At 34.2% G+C, this 26,617-nt stretch overlaps 1 protein-coding gene and 1 pseudogene across 3 annotated transcripts; one reads left to right on the top strand and one right to left on the bottom strand.

The window, feature by feature from the left end:
* Nucleotides 1-213: 213 nt before the first annotated feature.
* On the top strand, nt 214-3,180 carry LOC131601290 (protein NRT1/ PTR FAMILY 8.1-like). 3 transcript variants are annotated; one of them, XM_058873073.1, is made up of 6 exons: nt 268-339; nt 454-494; nt 861-1,054; nt 1,265-1,482; nt 1,575-2,122; nt 2,265-3,180. In XM_058873073.1, the coding sequence occupies exons 3-6, from the start codon at nt 919-921 to the stop codon at nt 3,094-3,096; spliced, it is 1,734 nt and encodes a 577-aa protein (XP_058729056.1). In that variant the 5' UTR covers nt 268-339; nt 454-494; nt 861-918; the 3' UTR covers nt 3,097-3,180. The 3 variants fall into 3 exon arrangements, with proteins under 3 accessions (XP_058729055.1, XP_058729056.1, XP_058729057.1); XM_058873072.1 differs by lacking the exon at nt 454-494 and having other exon boundaries at nt 214-339; XM_058873074.1 differs by lacking the exons at nt 268-339; nt 454-494 and adding an exon at nt 605-627.
* Nucleotides 3,181-4,573: 1,393 nt separating this feature from the next.
* On the bottom strand, nt 4,574-25,001 carry LOC131604133 (disease resistance protein RUN1-like; annotated as a pseudogene).
* Nucleotides 25,002-26,617: the final 1,616 nt, after the last annotated feature.

Here is a 26,617-nt window from a genome sequence, read left to right as displayed (position 1 = left end):
TGACAGAAAAATTCAGTTAAGTATTAATTATAATGGATTTGTTAGCAAATATTGTTTTTAAAATTAGTTTTATTTTTCTAAATATATTCATAATATTATACTTTATTTTATATTTATTATCATGAAATCATTTATATTAATAAACGGAAAAATTTGTTTGAAAATAAAATTAAAAATATCTTTCAATTTCTTATTATAAATAAAATAAATATCTTTCAATTTATTATAAAATAACAAAAACAAAAATCTATATCTTTTCTATGTACTTTCTCCTAGTTTTGTCCATGTTCTCAATTCCACATATTTTCAAAACCCTTTGTTTCTCTCTCTAAATCTTTGGTAAGCCTCAACTTTTCTTGTTCAATATCTGCATTTGCATGTGCCTTTTTCTTGTTTTTGAATCTACAATTATAATGAAATCTGAGTTTTTTTTATGTTCTAATTTGCATGCAGATGGTTTATTCTTACCAATATTATATATTATTTCTCAGCATGTAAGGTCCACAAATTTTTGTGATATTATCACCTTGATATATTTGTTTTTTCTTCAAATTTTGTCCAATTTTTCTTCTTAATATTGATATTATATCTACAAATTGTTGTTGCAACTGCAGTTTTGGTGGCAATGTAAAAAAAATTAGGGTTCTTTGGATTAATTGTTCCCCTTTTTATTTTATTTTTTTGTATATTGTCTTTGTTGTAAATTTAGGGTTCTTTAGGTGATTTATGTAAATTGTAATGTTGGCATTTGGAACTTACATTTTGAAAATATTTTTGATTCATTACTTATTTTTCGACTTCTGGAATCGGATCGAACTTTTGTATATTAACATTTTGATTACCTGTTTGCTAATTTGCAGAAATTTTTGAAGAAGCTTTAAATTTGTTGGTAGCAAATAGGAAATTGTTTCTGCTACTATGGTAGATGTCATTAAAAAACATGATGAGAATGAAGGAGATGACTTATATACGGAAGATGGAACGTTGGACATTCGCAAAAGACCTGCCAACAAGAAAAAGACGGGAAATTGGAAAGCATGCAGCTTTATTCTCGGTATTGATTGATATATCTGAAACACTGACGTGTTGACACTGATAATAATTTGAAAAAGAGTTAGAATGGTTGAATGTAAATGTAATGTAACCACGTGTCTGTGACACCAACCGACTATGAACACTGAACACGTCTTCAATCTGAAGTTTTCTGCTACTACCTAGAATTTGATGATTGCTAAAAGGTTGAAATGAAAAATTGTTGTTGCAGGAAATGAATGTTCTGAAAGATTGGCTTACTATGGCATGAGTACAAACTTGGTGAACTATCTTCATGACCAATTCGGACAAAATAACGCAACTGCTGCAAAAAACGTCAACACATGGTCCGGGACATGTTATATCACACCATTGCTTGGAGCCTTTTTGGCTGATTCGTACTTGGGAAGATACTGGACAATTGCTAGTTTTTCGTGTATCTATGTCATTGTAAGTTCATTTTGAATTTCATTTTTCTTAAAAGTTCATTCGGTTTGAACTGCGTTTGAAATTTTCATTTTGATCATTTGTGTACTTTGCAGGGAATGGCGCTTTTAACGTTTTCTGCAATTGCGCCTGGATTGAAGCCACCATGTGATGCTGATGGTTGCCATCCTACAGGAGGACAAACTGCAGCCCTCTTTATAGCACTCTACTTGATTGCTCTTGGAACCGGCGGCATCAAACCATGTGTTTCATCTTTTGGTGCAGACCAATTTGACGATAACGACGAGGCTGAGAAGAAAAAGAAAAGTTCTTTTTTCAATTGGTTTTACTTCGCAATCAATATTGGCGCGCTCATTGCCTCGTCGGTGTTGGTTTGGATTCAGATGAATGTGGGATGGGGATGGGGTTTCGGAGTACCTGCAGTTGCAATGGTTATCGCGATTATATTTTTCTTCATCGGAAGTCAATGGTATAGACTTCAAATACCTGGTGGAAGTCCCATTACAAGGATTTGTCAAGTTTTAGTTGCGTCATTTAGGAAACACGGGCTAAAAGTTCCAGATGAAAAGTCTCTTTACGAGACTGCGGATGCAGAGTCTAATATCAAAGGCAGCCGCAAACTTGAACATACAGATGAATTGAAGTAAGATATCGAAACTATGTTTACATCTATTTTTTGTGATGAGGATTATTAGTGCAGTATAAAAGATGTCTTCAAATTCTATTCTGATTCATTCATCAACTCTAAAGTTTGCTTTACAATCTTAACATATTACACATTATAGGTGTTTGGATAAGGCAGCGGTAGTGACAGAATCCGACCAGTCTAAAGACGTTCCGAGTCCATGGAGGCTTTGCACCGTAACGCAGGTTGAGGAGCTCAAATCGGTTATCCGAATACTTCCCGTTTGGGCATCACTGATAGCCTTCGCAACAGTCTACAGTCAAATGGGAACAATGTTTGTGTTACAAGGCAACACAATGGATCAACACATTGGCCCTAAGTTCGAAATTCCATCGGCATCCCTTTCCCTTTTCGACACTCTAAGTGTCATCTTCTGGGCTCCAGTCTACGACCGCATCATTGTCCCCTTCGCAAGAAAGTACACCGGCCATGAACACGGATTCACACAACTTCAACGTATAGGAATCGGCCTAGTCATCTCCATCTTCTCCATGATTGTGGCCGGTATTCTAGAAGTCGTCCGTCTCGACATAGTTCGAAAAAACAACTACTACGAACTCAAAACCATCCCTATGTCGATCTTCTGGCAAGTACCGCAGTATTTCCTCATTGGCGCAGCCGAAGTCTTCACAAATATCGGTCAAATGGAGTTCTTTTACGGCGAGTCACCTGATGCAATGAGAAGTTTGTTATCTGCGCTTTCACTAACAACTAATGCATTGGGAAATTATGTGAGTACATTGCTTGTTATTATTGTGACTAAAGTTACTACGAGAAATGGAAATGTTGGTTGGATACCAGATAATATGAATAGGGGTCATCTCGATTATTTCTACTGGCTTTTAACCATTCTTAGTATGGTCAACTTCATTGTATATCTATGGATTGCTAAGAGGTATACATACAAAAAAGTGTCAAGAAATACTGATTGAGGAGTTGAAGCTTTGATTGAAAAATAAAGTTGTTTGTATACATATGATTAAATCTCAGATGTTTATGATATGATGGATTTTATAGTCTATGATTAAGATCACAACAATTGAACAGTTGAAATCTGTTGTGTTGATCTTTTGGTTCATTTGTACAATCCTTTTCAGTCAATCTTAAATTGTATAACTGTTTGGAATATATTTGTCTAGTTGATGCCTTTAGAGATTTTTATTGATAGTTTTATGAAATTTTCTATAAATTATTTTGAAAAAATGAACGCCAAAGTTTAGCATGAAATTTCTAGTGCCTGTTTGGAGAAAAATTGCAGTTTTTAAGATACTCTTGTTGCTTTGCTTGCTACTGAGATTCATTTTGAGGAAGCATAATGTAAAATTTAATAAAATTTCAAAAACTACATATAAAAACAACAGACAATTATTGCGAGATGTATTAAAAAATCACAACCTGTCTAAAAATATTTCTCTTTTGCTAACTAACAAGTATTTAACATGAATTGGTCCCAAAGGAGAAGACTGCAGTTGGAATTTGGTTTGAGAAGTTCAGTGATCTACGGGGAGGGTCAGTGCTACATGAAAATATTAAGCCTTGCATGTTGGAACTACGGGTAGTAGTTGGGTCAGTTACTTTAGTTTCTGTAAGTGATGTCTTGAGCTGAGCTACGGCACGAAACGGGTCCGGTAGAGCTCTGTAAACAAGATCTGTTATGTGGTGACAAAGTGAAGAGCTCTGTAAACAAGATCTGTTATGTGGTGACAAAGTGAAGAATAATTGAGACCTTCAAGAATTGGACAACAATAATTGAGAATCAAACTGAAAGGAAAATTAAGAGATTTAGTTCAAACAATAGTCTTGAATTCTGTTTTGATTTTTTCAGTGATAATTGCATGAAGGTAGAAATTACTCGGCATAAATCAGTACACTCCAGCATTAATCATGAAAATGCCAGAAGTCTGGTCTTGACATCCTCCCACCTATGACAGACTTAAAGTGTTTAGTTGTGTTGCCTACGCACAAATAAGGCAAGACAAGTTGGAACTCAAGGCCTTGAAGTGCACGACACACCTTAATAAAGTATCCAGAAGGTGTCAAAGGCTATAAGATGTAGTGTTTGGAAGATGAACATCGGATATTCATTTTTAAGTAGAGATGTGATGTTCAATGAATAGCAATGTTTGAGGTGGAGCCTATTGATACAGTTCAAACTAGTAGGCCACCTGAAGAAGAGTGTCATGGATACCAAATTTGTTAGGTATCTTTGATCAAAGCACAATTGTTCAAACACTTTAATATCAAAACAATTAGAACTTTAACAATAAAGACTTAAAGAACATAAGAGAGACGAGAAATTATAGCCATTTTCTTTTTATTGATGAATATTTAATTACCACATTACAATCTTGAATGCTATGTATAGTTTTATTTACAAGGTTACAAAGCTAATCCAATATGAAATCGACATTAAAGAATCTATACAAAATATATGCTATTCATCACTAATGGCCTGTTTGGTTTGGCATTTGAAGCTACAAACGCAAGTTTAGCTTAGCTGCTCTCCCATCGTGATTTCAAGAAGCTACAAAGTGTAGCTTTTGGCCAAACGTGCGACTTGCTGCCTTTCCACCGTGTTTAAACACGCTATTAACTAGACTTAACTAACCTTTCTAAGAATAATAAACAATTAAAAGGTTACAAAAACAGAAATTAACGGGTCATCATAATTGACTGGACCACTCTATACAAACAGGACCAGTATAAACAAACAGAAACTACAAAAAATCAATGAAAGTGCATGGACAACCTAACTAAACACACTTGAATATCAATGTCAACTTAACCAAACATCTCCATATGGCTCTATTATTCTTTCCATTAGTAGAACACCCACTCTTAACACTTCTTTTCTTATTTGATAAAATTCAAATAAAAGTGTGTGATAAAAAGAGTTCTAGAGAGAGTGGCTAACTCTTCGCTCCAATTCTATGAATGTGTTCTAGCACATGTCCAATCGCTCCAATTCTATGAACGTGTTCTAGCACATGTCCAATCGCTCCAGTTCTATGAACGTGTTCTAGCACATGTCCAATAGGAGCCTCTCTCGCAGTTTATTGGTTTGTAGACCTGAAAGAAAATTAAAGATCGAATGGCTTAGTAATAGAAAACCACTATGAGGAAAACGAGAAGCTTAGCAAATAATAAAATCATCGGTCAATCTTTAGACAATCTAAAAGCAATTATATAAATCAGTTTAAGAAAAGTTTAAGCAAAAACAAGAGAAACTGCGCAAACATTATAGAAACTGGGAAACTAGTATGTAAGGCTTTAAATTGTGACTGCTGTCACAATTGGTAATTAAAAATCTTCGACATTGTAGAAAACTGTGGATAAATGACATTGATGTGATGCAATTGCGATTGTTGTAATGCAGTAGCAGAGGTCTCAAAACCCTTGACTTCTGTAATGGACAATGGTTCTTTCTCTTCAATGTTTAGCCAGTTTTAAGAACACAAATTAACTGCAGCTACTAACAAAATTTCAAATAAATAAAAAATTAATAAATAGGCGCATTACCTTGACTTGTAAAACTTGCAGCCGATGAATCCAGTCCAGCTGCAGTAGGGATGAAGTTGAACGAAACAATGTATGCATTAAGCAAGATGCTCCTATACTCAACATCAAGGGTGCAGGTTTCTCTAAAGCAGTTCTGAGATTGCCTGGATTGATTGCATTTTGAACGAATTCTCTGAAAACATGGCTGGTCTCCCATCAGCAAATTCTGTTAAAAGTGTACTTTTCATTTTGTTGATCAAGTATCCTGCTTTCTTAATCTTATTCCCCTTAAAGCATTAGGGTCAGGACTTGAAAAAAAAGCTCAACTTAGAGATTAACTTAATTTGATTAAGTTAACACGACAATTTTTACTCAGAAATTCTTTCACATAATTCATATCTACTAGTGTTTTCTTCTTTTCTCTCTTTGTATAAAATCATCCGTGGGCTCTACTTGAGGAGAGACCTTGACAGCGCATTCATTTTCATGACTGCCAACAACAGCATTCCTATCTGGTACACGAAATTGGTCCGTTTCAATTTTCATCATATATGAGATAAATCGCTGTCTTCATCACAATGAAACCGTTCCCGAAAATGACAACAATCTCCACTTTGTCGCCAGGTTTCAAACTTGATACCACTCTCTGCCTCTCCTCATTTTCAAAAGAGGATAACCCCTCTCTCTTATAGAACTGAATGGTTTTTGTGATTAATCACCAACACATATTTAAGGCCATCTGCTGTTATGTCATATGGGCTTGAAGAATAGACAATGCACATAATTGTCTTCAAACTACGACCTTCCACTTGAGGGACTTCAAAAATTACAGAAGAACCTTTTGAATTGAAAGTTAACCAGTCTGGGTAGTTATCATCAGGGAGCAAAAATCTATCACATCCATTGACTGTCGAATTCTGCAAAAAGTGAAAATTGAAAATAGGCTCAAAAGTTTATTTAACAACATATTCATACCACCATATTATTTATCTAAATAATCAAATGTAAAATATCCGTCATTAGATGAATAATTGTAAGTGTCAAAAAAATTATGATCTTTTGACTACCAGAAAAAGTTCCACAGTAGTGATATTTTACAGGGGGGAATCATTTCTCAATTATTTTGAGAGTGAGAGAGAGAGAGAGAGAGAGTAAAACCTGTAAGATCCTCTCTTTCAGAATGTTGGTAATTAGGCAATTCATCCCTATTTGAATTATAAGAGATTTCATGGAATTTCTTGATGTTGAAACATGCACTTGACCTGGACATTCAATTAACAATGAAGTCTTTAAATCTGATACTTGTGATGTAGTTTCAATTGAGTGTTCCAATTTCATAGAATTTGTTGCACTTAAAGCATTTAAAATTCTTGTTTTGTCTTGTGAAAGTTGAAACTCGGATCCACACTCTAGCCAAAGGGTTTGAAGCTTTGGAATGGAAATGGTAATAGACGATAGATCGTGGGAACTGCTTAATGAACCTTAAGAAATAAGTGATGACATGCCAGTAGTTGTTTGATTAGGCGGTGAGAGATTATTTATTGGTGACATCCAAGACGGAAACACATCACGTGAGAATCCTTTGTATCCGCACAAAGAAATATATCCAATGCTTTTTGACCTTACTACTGAAAAAGGCACTTTTGTTATAGCTGTGTTATCTGCCATCAGAGTGGTTAAAGATTCCATCTGTTCAAAATCTTCTTCCAACTTGTCAAGCATTAAAGATTCCAGATAGAATGAGAGTTTTCAGGGATTTCAGCGTATAGATGTTCCTTGGAAGATTCCGAAGGCTAATACAGTCTTTCAAATTTATCAAAAGAACTTTATTGAGATGTTCAACGCTATCAGATACCTCACACAACCTAGGACAATCTTTGAGTACTAGCTTTTCAAGATTAGGCAAGTATGAAAAGTCAGGGGTCTGTGTGAGATAATGAGAATGACTAAGATTGAGGATTTTCAGCTTCTCCATCATCTACAAGTACAGAAATCTTTTAGAGAACTTAAATGGATAAAAAGCATAAAAAGATAAATGGAAGCAATTACAATGTATCACCAATCTTGAGAGAGGCAAGTAAAATATTTATATGGGTGCAGAGACAACTTTTCAATACCAATATACGTTGGTTTAGTATTACTTGTTCTTTCAATATATTCCATGTATGAGCATTTTACATAGAATTTCACAATTCCGAATAGGGCGCACTTTCTCTTAAGTGCACTTTAGATGCAATACTTAGCTTAAATTCCATTCATAATAATGAAAAGTGAAAACAACTTAAAAATAGTACCTGCATCTCTTTCCACACAAATTTGACATCGCTATTTTCTAACTCAAGGGAAATTAAATTTCTTTGATAAAAGTTTGAAGGTATGCATTTTAAAAGAAATCCTTTCCAATACAGCCATCTCAAATTTCTTGAAAGATATTTAAAATCTCCATCAAGTTGTACACCAGAAAGTTGAAGCAATCTGAGTTTCTTCATATTCTCAAATGCCTTGGTACTAAAACATTGCACTAAGACTTGGCAGCTTCAAAATCAGTCCCTCAACATCAACTGTTCCCTGTGAAATATAATGGACCAAAAAGTAAAACATGTTACGGAGAAGCACAATCATTTGTGTAAAACTAAAAGATGCAATACAACGCAGACAAATAAAACTTGAGATGATTAAAATAATTGTTTCTAGGAACTAGGAAGCACAAAACAATCCATAATCAAACTAATATTCAAAGTTTTTGTGCTAGACGGCCACAAATGAATGTTGAGTACAAACTCAAAAATGTTTTTTTTCTTCTCTAAGCTTATGATATTTTAACTTTTTATTTTCTTATTTACCTAAAAAAACAATTTAATCTAGAACTATAAAAAAAGTATATAAAATTCTTACGGTATGTTCGGATAATACATCAAGCACATCCTCGTGAAACCACAACCTACTACCCGAATGATTTCTCTTTCCATATCTCTCAGCAAATCATGCATGCCAAGCTTATTCTTATCATCAACCGTTACAAGGCTTCGCTCAATAAGGATACGTATTCCAATTTCTGCGAAAAGTCCACAACCATTTAATATATGAATAACATCATGTTGGTCCATCCCAATAAAGAAATAAGCTATGTCAAGAAATATTTCTTTCTCTGTATCATCATTTAAACCATCATAGCTTATTTTTAACTTCTTGTATACTTGATCATTGGGAATTCTTTTGAGTTTCTCCAATACACAATTCCACTCTAATACCTCTCGATCAAATAAATAGAACCCAAAAATTTCAAGAGCTAGCGGCAATCCCCCGGAATACTTAACTACATTTCTTGAAATTTCAGAAAAATCTTCTTTAGGGTATATGCTTATCTCTTGTTGTGATGATTATTATACTCCCAAAAGCAAACCATTCACGACTTCCACACAAAGCATTTAGTTGGTCTAGTTTATTTACATCATCAAGTATTCTTTTATGACGGAGTCTTTCCTTAGATTTTCCAAACTCAATGCTTTGTTCTTGGTTGATTCTTGGAAAATATCATGCATGAGTCGTTCTTGTAAATATGTTGGTCCAGTAACTTGCTCCCAGACCTCTAACATTTGCAAGAAAACTTCTACCTTCAAAATTGCGGCCAATTTTATTGTAAATGACTTTTGCAATGGTGGTTTTACCAATTCCCCCCATCCCCACATCCCCATAAGTAGAACATCATTTGATTGTTGAGATTCTAGAAGTTGGATCATATCTTGCACTCGAGATTCTAATCCAACCGGATTATCAGCAATGAACAAGTCTGTCTTGTCAAGCAAACGTGTAACATTTGCAACAATACTCTTGACAATCTCACATTCATATCTACAAAAAAACATTGGTACATTTACCCACATTAGGATTTATGTATCATAAATAATTACATATGTATGTACGTTAAATTTACAGGGGGAAATTGAGTAAGAAATGTATTGTTGGATGTCTTTATGTGTATACTGGATCGCATCAAAAAGGTGCAATTAGATTGAAAGTATTGACCAAAGAAGTTAATTGTGTATGCAATTATCATTCAGAATAGGCAGCATGGCAAGAAAAATAAGATTTCAATAAAAATTTCAGGTTTCACTATTATTATGTCACATCTTAAGCAAACAAGAAAAGATTCACCTGTCACAAATGTCAAGTCAAAGCATAAAATAAACTAATTAACTTGTTGAGTTAATGGCTATGAATCACGGGTACAAACATGGAACAAGAAACAATATTGACACGTAGATACCGATAAAGATTGAAGAAAATCAAAGTAATTGAATGTAATCACATGTGTAAGTGTAATGTTTGTGTCAAACATCGGACACGCTTTAAGACAAAATGTTGGTGCTACATAGGTTGGAGGAGAATCATTTGCTAGATTCTGGAAAACCAACAATTTGGAAGGTTTACACACCGAAAAGATTTACAAGATCGACGAACTACCATGTAAGACCAGTTACTAGGTAACAATGAGAAGGGAGACTTAAGAAACTTCTGCGCCGGGAAGTTTTTATGATGGAAGAACTCCGACATACATTAGCTATAGGGGAAATGGAGTGAAGGATTGCTCATTCTTGGTTTAACCATATTAGCTATTGGGAGAGTGGAGAGTAGAGTTGCTCACGGTGGGTTTAAACCATACAATCAGCCCATATCTATTTATATTTCATTTGCTATAACCGAATATTAACACCAATCCTAGTAACCACATAAGAGATTTCTAACCACAATAAGAGTCCTTATAAATTTACATATTTTATTTTAATATCTTAATCCACTCTGTTCAACTCAATTCCGCATAAAGTTATCCAAACATAAATCACTTAAATTCAACCTACTTTTACATGTATAATCAATTTAACATAATTAATTCACTCAACATAAGCTAACTAATCATGAAACAAAAAGATTAACCCAAAAATAATAAAAACAAATCAGCAAAGCATTAAAATAAAAAGCAACAATAACCTGGAATTTAGGACAACAAGCCCTGAAAGGCCAGCAGCCTCATGAAGCGCCGATCTCCATCCTTGTTCCATACACAACTCCTCCGACGCCGAAAATCTGTTCAAAAGACTTTGAAAAGCTTTACCAAACTCCTCCGTTTGCCTCCGAAGACATGGATGATTTGAGATTTGGTGGAAGGAAGATATGGTTGTTTGATTTTCAGATCTAGCTGAGATAGGGTTTTAAGAGTTTACCTTCTCTACATATTTGTCACATGTTATCGTATCACTCTCACAAGTTGCGTTATTAGAGGGTATATGTAAAAGGTTAGTACTCGAGCATCTATGCTATTCATTTTTGGATTCTCCCGTAGATTTATTGAGCCGCATCATTTTGAGAAAAAAAAATTTAAATAACTAGGTTTAATAAAAAAAATACGAAAAAAACCATGTTTTCAGGGTAATTACCAAACTGTCTAGGTTTGGGTCCCCGGGGAAATGGATGCGCCAAATGAAATGGCGCATACATGTGTTGCATGCCAAATCATTTGGCGCATGAGAAGGGAAAATTAGGGCAAGCCATTTCAAATGGCGCATGGGTATAGGTTCCCACACATAGGCGCCATTTCATATGGCTCCTATGTGTTGGGTTATTTTTTTTTTTAAAAAAAAACCCCTTTGGGTATTTTCGCGCACCGTTTTTTATTCCGGTCTTTTATTTTCGTAAAAACGTCTGAGAAATTGAGTTCGTAAAATTTTTAGTAACCCTATATAATGTATGCGTTATCGATATCGGTTTTTTACTAAAGCTCAATTTATTGATGAAAGACCGATGAACGGTTACAAGAGTTAGTAAGCGAAACTGATACATTGCATTAAAAAAAATACAGATTATACTAAACTTGCGACGCTGTCGAGCCACGATTAGGGCATCTTTTTATATTGTGCCCCACCTGACGGCAAATGCTGCATTTTCGTTCCATTTTGTCGCGGACGTCCATTTCGGTTCTAATCCGTGTACTATTGGGACGCCCTTTTTTCTTTCGCCGCATTGCGTCGTTGTGCCAAACTACCTCTCCATCATACTCAGGCCAGTAATCCTCCTTGGCCACCACAGGAAACGCAACACTGTAAACTCTGAGCAATGTCTGAGTCTTGTAAATCGGAGACAGTAGTGATATAGCGTCGCGGTGGGCATACGCACATGCAGCTATGACGTGTGAGCAAGGCATACGAAAAGCTTGAAACCTTCCACAGTCGCACCAATCTTCGTCAAGAAGAACCCTATATTGTTGCCTTGGCAGTCCCTCATTGTGGTCAATTGTCTCGCGCACACTGAACGTGCGATTGAATCGGTCGAAAGAAGTCACTTGATGAGTGTTCGCTTTTGCCGATTGCTGTTGCATAAATTTCATGCAACTATCGCTTAATAGTTGACCAGCTTGCCTAACATCACCCCATCTCCTGCCTCTTGTTGAGAAGAGTGAAGCCATCCTAAAGTATGTGGCCTCCACCAGTGCTGTGATTGGAAGGTTACGAATGCCTTTGAAAACGCCATTCATGGATTCCACGAGATTGGTTGTCATATGGCCCCATCGCACGCCATTGTCGTAAGCCCTTGTCCATTTGTCCCTGGAAAGATTATCTACCCAAGTACCTGCCTCTGGATTTGTCATTACAATCTCACTCCGATAATGCTGGAATGTGGGTTGGGTCAATGCATAACCAGCATTGACTAGGGCCTTTCTTAGATGTCTGTCCTTGATCTCCCGCATGAAGTTTTGGGCGATGTGGCGAATACAGTAGACGTGTTTTGAAGGGGGGTTATGCCATCCGTTCGCTGGATTATTGTAAGCACTCTCTATGGAAGCGTGCCTATCAGAGATTAAACATATGTCAGGCTGGGGAGCAACATGTTCTCGGAGGTTCCTTAGAAAGAAACTCCAAGCCGCCGCTGTTTCACCTTCGACGATAGCAAATGCCACTGGAAATATGTTGCTGTTCCCGTCTTGTGCAACCGCCATCAGCATGGTTCCTTTGTATTTGCCGTATAACCATGTCCCATCAATTTGAAGTATGGGTTTACAGTGTGCAAAACCTCGGACGCAAGGTTTGAACGCCCAAAAAAGCCGATGGAATATTCTGTTTCCTTGGACAGGGTTTCCATCCGGGGCATGCGCGGGCAGTGTCTCTAGAATAGTAACAGTGCCAGGTGCGTAACTATGTAGCGCATTGAGGTATCGGGGAAGAATTTTGTATGACTCCTCCCAGTTGCCGTAGACTGTCTCAATTGCCTTTGTTTTTGCAACCCACGCCTTTCTGTAAGATGGAGTGTAGTTGAAGGTTGTAACGATGTGTGATATTATATTTTTAACCTTCAGAGACGGATCAGAGCTTATGAGAGGCAAGATCTCCTGACATATAAGATCGGCACTGAGTTTTGTATGATCCTGGGAATTGTTAGGGTTGACACACGTGTGTTTCTGCGTAATCGACCCTATTTTCCATGCATTACTTCTCTTCCTATAAGAGGCCAACAGTCTGAACCCGCACTCTGGATTTTTACAAGTGATTACATACCGTTCCAGGTTTGAACGGTGTACTTCAAAATCAACGTTGTTCGCCATGTGCCATTTTTTTATTCTTTTCAGACATGCCTCCTTAGAAGGAAACTTGTCTCCTTCCTTTAATTCTTCGTCATTTTGGATGTAGGGTGTGAAGAAGATGTCAGATGATGGTTCGTCACCTTGGAGGTTCAAGTTACTCATATGTGCTGGAGGTGCGTACGCATGAGCTGGAGGCACCAACGTTTGCTGCTCGTCGTCGGATTCCTCGTTGACCATGTCGTCAAATTCAGTTTCCAGATCGTCTTCTTCCTCGTCAATGACGTCAACCTCGTCTTGCTCGTTGACTGGTGGGTCAATAACTTGTGACTGGACAACATTAGTTTCTTGTGTCTCAACCTGAAGAGTAACGTACAGCTCGATGGAATCCAACCCAGAGTATTCGTGGGTGGTAAACATATCTTGCAAGTCTTCGTCATTGGCAATTTCCATCTCGTAAAACTTGACGGTGTTGTCTTCATTGAAATTGGGACATTGGTAAAAAACGCTTGCAATAGGACCCATTGCAATCTTAGAGTATAGTCGCTGAATGAAGTACGAAAATGTTGCTCTTTTGCTCAACAACAATGGTACAACCTGAGTGTTTCTCATCACAAAACCGGCTATCTCATGAGAGTAGGTCTCACCGTTTAGATGGGCATGGACAAGATACTGGGTTGATGAAGTCATTTTTGGAGGGGGAAGTGTGTGGGTGTTGTAAGCTCAAGTCAGATTAGGTAAAATTGTTGTTGTGAGTTGTAATGTTTAGTATATATTGAATGTCTTATAAATTGTGCTTCTTATGTCCTTGCATTATCTCAACACATAGACACGCTGATCTATGTCATGTACCCCATCACGCGTCTGAAAGGATTCCTGATAAGATTCCTGTAACGATTCCCCTAGGCAGAGCATGCATGCAACCCTAGCTGGCAGCTAGTTCTGCAATAATTATTTATATATATATATATATATATATATATAAATAAATATATATATATATATATATATATATATATAAATATATATATATATATATCTTTATTTATGCATATATAAATATATATATATATATATATATATATATATATATATATATATATATATATATATATATATATATCTTTATTTATGCATATATAAATATTTATTTATATATATTTATTTATATATATATATATATATATATATATATATATATATATATATATATATATATATCTTTATTTATGCATATATATTTATTTATATATATATATATATCTTTATTTATGCATATATAAATATTTATTTATATATATATATATATCTTTATTATATATATATATATATATATATATATATATCTTTATTTATGCATATATAAATATATATATATATATATATATATATATATATATATATATATATATATATATATATATATATATTTATGTTAATATATGGTGGTTCTTACAGACCCACTAGTATAGGTCTGCCACTATCTTCCGAATTGATTATAAAAGACAGGCACACTGATCTAGGTCTGCAACAGGATTCCGTATTGATTGTAAAAGACAGACACACTGATCTAGGTCTGCCACCAGATTCCGAATTGATTATACAAGACAGACACACTGATCTATGTCTGCCACCAGATTCCGAATTGATTATACAAGACAGACACACTGATCTATGTCTGCCACCAGATTCCGAATTGATCACAAAAGACAGACACACTGATCTAGGTCTGTTTATATATAACTAATAATTACGTATATATATTTTATTTAATAAATATAAATATTGTAATTAATAATTATATGTATTTTAATAATATATATTACTAATTATAAATATAGTTAATAATTACCATATATATGTATGTTAATTATTGTACACGTCCGCTAGGGTAAATATTTTCCAGACGAAAACAACTAACACAACAACCACATTTATTTTAATTCAATGACCCTGCGTTGACAACACAAAACCATCGGTAAATCACGATGTTAAGTTGCAGAATAGAAAAGAAGAGAAAAGAACACAGAACAACTGGTAGTACACGCTCACTCTTTGCAACAAATAAAACAACAGTTAATCTAAACTACTCAAGTGTCACTGCAATAACAAGGGGATCTTCAACGCCTCGGTTAACTTCTCCACTGTGTGTCCAAAACATTAGATCCACGTCCACATCGTCTTTCACACGATCCCAATAATACATGTACGTGCCTTCAGGGTTATTATCCGTCAACGTAATGTATGGACATCGGTAATCTAGCTGTTTAACTTTTCTGGTTGGACCATCTAGTTGACGAAACCCAGTGTTGATGGCTCTAACAATTCTCTGGAAATTCCAGTGAGGGTTAAGGCAAACCCGCATGTGACTACCTTCCTCAAAGAAGACCACAGCCCAAACAGAGTTCATTTTTAAGTGTTTACACTATGATTGAAAGAAGAGTTAGTGCTTCAACTCCACACGCACACTTCTATTTATAGCGGGTGCAAGGCAGAGGGAAATTTTATTGTTAATTATTAATAACTTAAATAATAATTGGAAACTTTGTAACAATAAAATATCATTTCATTGAAATATGTTAACAACATTTAATTGAAAGGTACAGATATGCTAAGAGCATTTAATTGAACGGTACCGAAGTTACTGAAATGATATAGAAACTGTAGCGCCTAAGATATAACAACGGTTAAAACAATGTCTTCTCTGTCCTCCATCATTAGAGTGCATTGGATGTCGTCTTCCATAGTCTCCCACCAACGCTGCCTTTCGAGAAAAACACCTCCCCTTGTTCGAAGTCTCTTGATAGATCGGATTTGTTCGCCTGGACTGAACTCTCCGTCCAAAAACCTGAGGATGTTTCTCTTAAGCTGATCCATGGTTTGGATATTCCAAAACATCACTTGCATGGGAGGTTTGACTGCCGAGAAGATAACGTATCCGTTCCTTCTACGAACGTCCGGTTGGTAATTCAGACGCCTAACAGGAGGTGGAGGCTCAGAAGTCCGGTGCGACCCATCTGGCCTAATTCGAGTTCTCATTTTTCAGTGTGGGTACCAGTGCGCAAGAAACCCTAATTTATAGAGGCATAGACGTCTTGCCGTAGCCTCATTTCCTCATTAGGGTTTCTTCTAGGAAGACCACGTAGGTAAGATAACCAAAACCCTAATTGTGATACGAAAACCCTAATTTTGAAAAAAAAAAAGTTTCCTTCTAATGCGCCATTTGATTTGGCGCATTAGTGCTTTTTCTCCTCAGTAAGTCGCCAAATGAAATGGCGCATTAGAAGGATTTTAAAAAAAAAAATGCCATTTGATTTGGCGCATCCCTTGTTGGTGTGGACCACCACCTGGCCCCACATGGTCCCCACCTGCAAGTGCTGAAACGATTCCAGGAGTTACTGTAAACCAGCATGGAGTTACTGTTAACAAGCATGCGACTGCAAAAATTTCTGATAAGATTCCTGATCAGATTCCTGCCAGGATTCCTCCTACTCCTGCATGCATGCTACCCGAGCTGTCACCTAGACCTGAGCTGCATGCATCCCACCATGCCTTGTCACCGAAAGTTTGACTGCATGCATGCCAACACATTCTGCAGAAGCAACACCAAACACTTATGGCTGTGTTGACATGTCAAGCATGCATGATGTTACCGTTTTTTTCCTCATCAATATATAAAGCACTTGGAATTCTGGAGATACATCACCATAATCACTCATCTACTCTTAGAACAATCCTTTTGCAATCAACTTACGAATTTTCAGCCTTCAACCATGTCTCTCCTAACCATGGGCGAAACACACAGAGGAACCCCCCCAGAACATCGCTACCTACGTAAGTGTATTAGTATTACTTTAAAATCATGCAACTGTCCCTGATAAACTAACTGATTTTTTTGGGCATGCTTACTCTTTTCAGAACGTTCAACGTTTTCGCACTCGTAGTCACGCTACCATCGCTCCGGACGACCGCATTATACCATACCTGAACGTTGCTGGTTTCGGTCCGATTAGCAGGATCGCCGAGTCTTCTATTGACCACAAGTTTGTTCTTGCTTTGCTAGAACGCTGGAGGCCAGAGACACACACCTTCCATCTTCCAACAGGGGAGTGCACCATCACCCTTGAAGACGTTCATATGCTACTTGGCCTTCCTGTTGATGGTAAGGCAATTAATGGTTGTGTTATGCAGGCGAATTGCTTATGCCATGAGGCAATTGGGATAGACTTGATAGAAGGAGCCGTTGGTGCTAGGGGGCAAGGTGTTAACCTCAAGAGGTTAAAGGATTATTATAAAAATTTTCACTTGAATGATGCGTCTCCCCAAGAGACCATACTGCAGAAAACTAGGTGTTACGTACTGTTGCTTATTGGAAACGTTTTGTTCCCAGATAGCACTGGTAACACGGTTAACTTTATGTATCTTCGTTTGCTAATGGATTTTAGTAGAGTTGGTCTGTACAGCTGGGGGTCTGCGGTTCTGGCTACCGTGTACCAGTCACTATGCAAAAACGCGGTTGCTGAGTCCTGCACATTCTATGGATGCGCCCTGTTGGTGCAGGTGTGGGGGTGGTGGAGGATGCCCATACTGGCCCCGGTTAACAACGGAAGTTGGGACTTTCCGTATGCCTTGAGGTAAGTTTTTAGTATACCATTTTCTCCTTACACATTCTACTCCATTCTAACTAAATCATTATATTTTCGTTGTAGATATTGTGTGAAAAAAATGGACTTCACACTTAATCCGCGGTCAAATATCACAATGTACCGCATGCTAATTGATCACCTTGGACAACATCAGGTATTATCTCTAATTCTTTTCTTCTTTTTTTTTTTAAAGTATTTTCCATAAATAATTTTTCCGGCAGTAACGTATAACTCTCATGCATGCAGTTCATATGGCGACCATATCTCGAGTGCGAGTATGAGCCTAGAGCTCAGGATGCAGAAATTTGGACGACAAAGTGTTGCTTAATCCGGTACAACATAATAGAAATGCATCAAAGTGACCGGGTGATGCTTCAGTTTGGGATGCGTCAACGGATACCCGACCCTCCTGTTGACTTGGGAGTGTGGCACCTAAAAAGAGTTAACCATCAATGGACACACCAACACTGGAAGGATTTTGCACCCGATCAGCGCCAGATGTGGAAGAACCGTCGCCAGTATGTCCTAAACTTCCCCGTTAGTGACCATGAAATGAAACCTTCTCCTGAATACATGAGTTGGTATCGTACAGCCACATCCCCTAACTTGTTTCTTGCAGCTCCGTTCTATTTAATTGATCCCCGTGCACAGAACTACATCTTGCCACAACAACAACAACCGGAAGAGGAACAACAACAACAACAACAACACGAACAACAACAACAACTCCGGCAACAACAACGACAACAGCAACGACAACAACAACGCCTACAACAATGCCAACAACAGCACCTACAACAGCAACAACAACAACAACTCCAGGAACAACAACAACTCCAGCAACAACAACAAAATATTTTCAGTACTCCTTCCCGTTCCGCACGCAACATCCGCCAATCAAATATGTTTCAATCCCAATCTCAACCATTACAAGGGTATGAAGACCGCCATCCTTCCTCGGACCAATATCAGACCCACTCACAACCATTCGGATTTACAACATTTGCTGGGTCCTCAAGGGGATTCGGCCAAAACCTAACTCCCGGTTCATCTAGCCTTCATCTTAGTCCCGACGATGGTCCTCATGGTGAATCCTCTTACCGTGGCGCCCCCTCCGGCTACGCAACACCTACAAACCAATTCGGCTTTAACCAAGGTAGTTCTAGTGTTGCGGGATGCTATGAACCGGAAGTCTTTTCCCACCCCACTCCACCACCACGAATAAACACATTTGAGGGAATGGGTAGCCGACTTTACAACAGCGGTTTTCCGGATAATTATGGGGGCGTCGACGAATTCATAGACAGCGATCCACGCGACATCCCAGTACCAGCCCCCGTGACACAAACCCAACAAGAAGCACAAAGGGGAAGGGGTGGGGGTAGAGCTAGGGCAAGAGGCGGTGTCAATATTCGCGGCGGAATCAACGATCGCGGTAAACGTGTCATTACAAGACCAGGTTGCGGAACGGATGGCTATCTTGGTGATGGACGTCATTGATCATTTTGTTGTATTTTTCATTAATCTTTGGTATCGTTTCTGAAATTAATTGTAACCGATGTTTAGTTTTTAAATTATATTGTAATCGATGTTTAGTTTTTAAATTATATTGTAATCGATGTTACAATTTTGATATTCGTTTTCTGCATTACATTTTTAAGGCGAAAAAAATATTTTTCAAATTTATTTCTGTAAATATCATAACAAATAAAATAAAAAAAAATATTTTAAATTTAATATATTCCAGTAAAATGAATTAAAAAAAATGAAAAAAAAAATAAAAAAAAAGGCCTTGAACTAAGGCGCCAAATGGTTTGGCTTCTAGGGCAAAACCCTAGACTTATGCGCCATTCCATTTGGCGCAAACCTTTGGGATTTTAGGGCATGCCATTTCATTTGGCGCATGCACCCAAAATTTACACCTATACGCCATTTCATTTGGCGCATTCAGTATTCTGATATCCCAAACCTAGACTGTTTGGTAAATACCCCGAAAACATGGTTTTTTTCGTATTTTTTTTATCAAACCTAGTTATTTAAAATTTTTTTTCTCATTTTGAAATAGGGATTGATTTTCATTTTTATTTTAATGGTGTAATCATTTATAATAATAAAGCAAAATGAGTTTTTGGGCAATTTTGACAAGTGTCATGCTCCCATCAATTCTGATGTTTTACACTTTCTAAAAAAGGAAATATTTTATTTAAAAAATAATTTTCTTTTTATTAATTATTTAGATTAATTTTTTATTTTATTTATTAATTGAATGATATGGAGGAATTCTTGATACACGTAAAAAAATAATTACTTTTTTATATGGAAGGATATGGAGAAGACCAAAAAAGTCGACTTTTAATAAAATCTATTTTTAATTAATATAATAAAATAGATTACCACCAAATTTACATCACTAATTAAATTTAATCTCCATACTTGATTATCTCTTGATTATCTTTATAACTTAATTATTTGAATTTAAATTATCTTAATATTTTATTTAGGCGTGTCATTAATATTGTGGTTGTTTATCACATTCTTCTAAACTAAATGCAATAATGGGGTATGTTTCCAATTAGTTTAATTTACATGTTGAATTCAAATTCATTTGAATGTTTTTAATATTTTAATCATTTCATGTATCATAGTTATAATATTGACAGTTATACTCTATGTTTCCAATAAAATGATGTTACGGCTATACTCTATGTTCCCAATAAAATGATGTTAATCTCTTCATATGGCTATAAAAAAGAAGCAAATCATACTGTCAGGGGTGGACATGAACGAGAAGAAAACGCAGTTACAATATTTTACTTTATAAACCACCTATACCAATTCATTACAATATTTTAATATTTTTAATTTAATTAATAATGTTTTTGAAATTGTACATTGATCTTCCTTAATCAATTTTCATCTTCTTTTCCACTTTTGTTTTAATCTTTATATTTAATTAATTATAATTAATTATAATTAATTATAATAAATGTACTATTAATGTATTTTATTTTTCTGTAATTTTAGTTTTATTATAAATTGTAAATTTTTTGTATTATTTTTAATAATAAATTGAAATAACCTTTAATATTAAATATTCTATTTTGATTTTATAATTTAGATTTAAAAAACCATTTTATAATAAATTAAAAATAAATAATTGAAAAATTAAATACTATAATGTAAAAATAACTAATGAAAAATTAAATTTTATTTCTATCATTATAATTAAATAAAAAATAAAATGTAATTAAATGGTAATCATGAAGAAAAAAATGATGATTAGAAAAATTTATGTACCTTGAACAGTCAGATTGAAAATAGGAAAAATTCAACTATTGATACAAATACTTTTATAAAGGATAATAAATTACAAATATTTTTATAAATGGACACATGTTAATTGTGTTTTTATAAGTCAGAGTGTTTATTTAGTTGATTGAATTTAATTGTTTGATTGGTTAAGAAAGAAAGTGTATGTGTAATTAGAGTACATGCATATTTATTGTGAATGTTTATGGAAGATTTAGATATTCATAGAAATATCAAGAATTGGAATGTTTAGGGTGGTGGTCTTAATAAATTAATTAATTCATTATCAAAATGTGCAAATTGATTTTTGGTTATACATTTTAACATTAGCTCAGTCTTCAAATTATAAATATGTATTATTTATTTCTTTTACCATTTACTATAAAATTTTCAATTTCTGTTTATTATACTTCATTAATATATTTTATTATGACTTAAATATTTTAAAAAAAATGATAAATTAATCAATTCCCTCTACAAAAATGGAAAACGTATTTTAAGTTGTTTTCTTATTTGAAAAAGGGGTTTTTGGATTGGAATTTTGTTTTATTTTTATATATAATGGAATTTATTTTATTAAATTAGATTTTTAAACATAGAATGATGATATAAAATTTGAATGTTAATTAATTAATATAATTTATTTTTATTTTGTTTTATAAAATTTATTTTGACTTAATGAGACAATTATTTTTTCTGTTCATTTTATGAGCGCATCCGAAGAAAATTTATTATCATTTAGTCCCATTAAAAAATGATTCGGATAATGCTTATAATTATTGTGTAATTGATACAAATCCAAAACATAGACTAGAGTAAAAGATACAAATCCTTACATAAAAATACATTAAATTTTAAATTTATGATGATAAATTAATTATTTTGTACTATTTTATTGAAGATTACCATTACAATCATCATTATTTTTGTTATCTTTATAAATGTAGTTATATTTAACATTATATTTTTAGAAAGTATAAGGAATTATTATTGATTTTAGAATCACTAGAAATAATTATACATTATTTAAAAATCGTAATACTACTATACGTATGTTAGGGATTTTTATTCTTTATAACTATTTTTTATTAAAAAATAATTTAATTTAGTTTTATACCTCACTCAATCTTATTGAATAAATCCATATTTATACTGGTTTTAGTTTATAATGAATTTTAGTTTATAACTAAAAGAGGATTTAATATTATAAATTAATATTAAGATTATGCAAATTGAAACTACACATAATTGTATTTTTTTAAATGTGCAAACGGGTTTTAAGTTATGCAATCTTAATTTTTTATTATTTTAATATTAGCGGACTAATAAGATTAAACGGTCGAAGTTAGTCTGTTTGTAATTACTAACGGTTTGTGATACGCCATAACTTATATTCTAAATTACAAATGCAACCTATATCAAAATTATTTATATCAATATATTTATAATTCTTTTTAAAATTATAATATGATTTACCTTGGATAATTTGTATATGATTAATTTATTAATAAACTAAATGATTTTATATGTTTTTGTGTTATTTTTTATTTAATGAGTTAATTTTTTTTTTAAAATTTACACAAATTATTAATAAATTATAAATACTCAGATCTCAAATCTCAAAAGATATTGTCGAGATCATTTGAGTTGTCTGAATCCATGCATGCATAAATAAAAATGGAACTTTTAAGCTACCTTTTCCAAAGCCAGCTTATTTTAGCATGAAAAAACCACTTACCTGCGGGTAGGAGAAGGAACAAAGGGGACCCCCCATTTCACCATCTTCAAAGTTAGAATGATAATAAAGTATTTGGTGTTTTGGCTGTCCTATTAGAAATCTGCCTATATATACACTTAGATACAATATAACAATTGGGCCTGTAAATAGTTATGGGCCTGTATTTCATATTAAACAAACATAAAGAAACATGGTTTGTTAAGTTGTAGCTATAGAACTTACTCATTTTCTCATATATTTATATGATATTCAGTATATAATAATCAAATTTACTAATTTTTGTTTATTTAAATAATTAATATTAGTTGAATATAAAACATCATAAGTATTTCATATGTAATTTTAAATACGTTTAATGTTTTTGTACAAATATAAGTATTCTTGAAATATATATAAACCTATCAAAATGATTATTCTATTGTGATATATCAATAAATACTTGAAAAATACAGTCAACAACAGTTATATATAACATCAAATAAACAAAAACCAGTAATATTAATAAAACATTGTCATCATAGACCATTTGTTCTTAAATCCAGAAACCAATAAACATTCCACATCAAGACACAAATTGTTCTTAATTTCTTACATGACAAACTAACATCCAAAAATGTCTCAGCAAACAGCATTAATAAAATTACTTGACAAATTAAAATATAAAACAGCTTTCCAAAAAACAGAAACAGACTTGCATCCTAATTGATGATTGCATCAAGACGTTTCAACTTCAACACTGCTCCTTTCCCATCATTTATCTTTCAAAGCAACGTACAAAAACGGAGTAAAGCGAGGCATCTCACATATCAGAGTGTCTCCCCTTTTAAATCCTTTGGTCTTCGCGAAATCGTACCATCCCTTTGTCATGTACTTTTCATTTGGACTTGGCACTCCCTTACGATTAGCAGTATTGATTGTACATTTGAATTCTTGATGTAAATCGATATCTCTAATTGTAATCTCCTTTAGATTCCTACGCAAGCAATACTGTGATACCTCTTTAGGGAAATGCTGCAACAATACATAAATAATTCTGTTCAGTTTTGACTCATACATTGATTGTATTAAAACTAATTGAGAACACCAAACCAATTACAAGACAAAATGCGATAGCATGTTTAGATTACTTGAACATTTCCTCTCTTAGTTTTTCCATTTGTAATTGCAATTTCCCAACAATATGTTTTCTTCCCCCTATTCGTTGCCACCTTAACTTTAAATGGATTGTATGGCTTCCTCCCATTTTTCACCGGCCCTTTCTTACCTCCATTCCCTACAACTTTTTCAGGATCTGAACTTCCCGATCCATTCCTGTTAGTACTCATCTTTCTACCAGTTTCTTTGTTCCCAGCTCTTTTCGCAGCGACAGTCGATGAATGCTTCATGATACCTTCAATTGTGCGAGCTTCCTGTCTGCCACCAAAGTCACAATCAACTTCTTCGACCTTCACTACATTCATAACAATATTTTTGTTGTTCACTGGTCGAACTAAATTTGGTGTTTCCTGAGCTTCTACAAACCTAACAGTTTTTTTGCAGATTTCCTTTTTCCACAAGATTCTCCAACCTCATTAGCAAGTTCTTTAATTACATCCATGGCAGCTTCCTCACTAAAAAAAGACAGACGTGTACTAAGATACTATAAAACACATGATATGAGATCAACAAAAGACCCATCGATTACAGGTATCAACATATCCATTAAACAGATACTAAAAAATAAAAATGCAACATTTGTAATTAAAGTGGGACTGAAATTATATCAACAGAAATACAACCCAATAGCATCCACATTGTTTTTCGTTCGATTACTCTAACAACGATTCCAAACTTTAACCTCCAGTTATGAAATCTGTAATATTTGTGCCATTTTAATTACAACCCTAATCAACCCAAATCACATATAACAAAATAAAAATACCCTAATACATACAAATAGATAAATTACCAATTTTTTTTCTTTAAGAATGGATACATCGTATTCATAAAACAACCAAGTTTAAGTTCTAATTACCTGTTGCATGAAACGGAGTCGTCTGAGATCCAACCATGACAACCATTTCTTCGTCGATTCATCGTGGGTCTCTCTTCCCCTTTGGTCAATGCTGATACAACTCGCTGACTACTCGATGTCGTCTTCATCGGGTCTAACATAGTAACAAAGAAACAAGAGATAGGTAGTGAGAAGCTACAGAGAAGGATTATGAAACGAAAAGAAAAAAATTAGAATGGACAGATGAGAGTACCTCAAAACGTTTCCAATAACAAATGCAACTATTATTTATTTTTTGTAACTTCCAAAGCTGCAATTACTTCTCTGCAGACCTATTATGTTCCTTCTACTACAGGGTTTCTTCTATTAAGTCCATTATTTTTTCTTTTCTTTGGTATACTAAATGTTTGCATTATTTTACATTGGGCCTTCAAAAGATGGGCCTTTTAGAACAGTTATGATTATATTTCCTAACAATGCCATATATTGAATTATAGACCAATATATATATATATATATATATATATATATATATATATATATATATATATATATATATATATATATATATATATATATAAATACATATATTATTATTATTATCATATGCATTGTTTTGAATTACCAAATCCATATATGATAACTTTGTAATCTATATAAAATATATAGGTGTTATAAAATAATCAATCCAATATATTGCTAATATCCCATAACCTTTTTTACAAGTATTAAAAGGTCTTTTTTATTTATTTTTCAATTCAAGTTATTCTTAAATGCATTGTTTTTAATGACGAAATTTATACACGTTCAACTTATAATGATAAACAATATATACGTATATATGTTTTATTGCTGTATTTTATTTAACATACTGCATGTTTAAATTTTTTACAGATGTTCATCCAATTAATATGGCTATTGTCTAAATATAAACGGGTTAACTTCATAAGATGTATCTTATCCACGTAATAAGAAACCCAAACGGCCCCGTGCGATAGCACGGGTATCCCGCTAGTATAATTAAAAACAATAAAATAAATAAGAGTGATCAAAATCACCTTCATATGTGTGTCGCTCGTATTTTCAACAATCATGTTGTGCAATATGATGCAAGCATATATGGTATGCTTGAGAGTTTCCATGTGCCATGCTCGCGCCGGACCACGTATTTCCTTCTCGAGCATTGACATTAGTAGTTCCTCATCTGCGTTGTCCATGAACTCTTCTTCAATCAAATCTCAAAAGATATTGTTGAGATCATTTGAGTTGTCTGAATCCATCAAAGTGAAAGAGTGAGAGAAGAATGAGAAGAGTAAGATTATATATAATGGCTAGTTTTACTAACAACTAGTTTGACTAACGACTAGTTTGAATAACGACTAATTTGACTAACGGCTAATTTGAATAACAACATAACATTTATTATAAATTAAAGCAGTACTAATGACCATTTCACATAGGTACTGATACATAACAATTACTACATAATAGTAACTTTTCATATTAACTAATATCCATATTTTTCTTTCAACTTTTTACAATATTTTTCATGAATATCACGTTGACTATCATTCATCATATAAGTGTCTTTCATGATGTGTTGCATTGCTTTAAACTCCATCCATTCCTCCTTACATTGAGCTAGTCTTTCCATTGTTGCTACTCTTTTATTTCATGTATCTTGCACAACATTAGAAGG

Source organism: Vicia villosa, linkage group LG5, assembly GCF_029867415.1.
Source record: "Vicia villosa cultivar HV-30 ecotype Madison, WI linkage group LG5, Vvil1.0, whole genome shotgun sequence".
NCBI lineage: Eukaryota > Viridiplantae > Streptophyta > Magnoliopsida > Fabales > Fabaceae > Vicia > Vicia villosa.
This window is presented reverse-complemented; position numbering and strand designations above follow the sequence as displayed.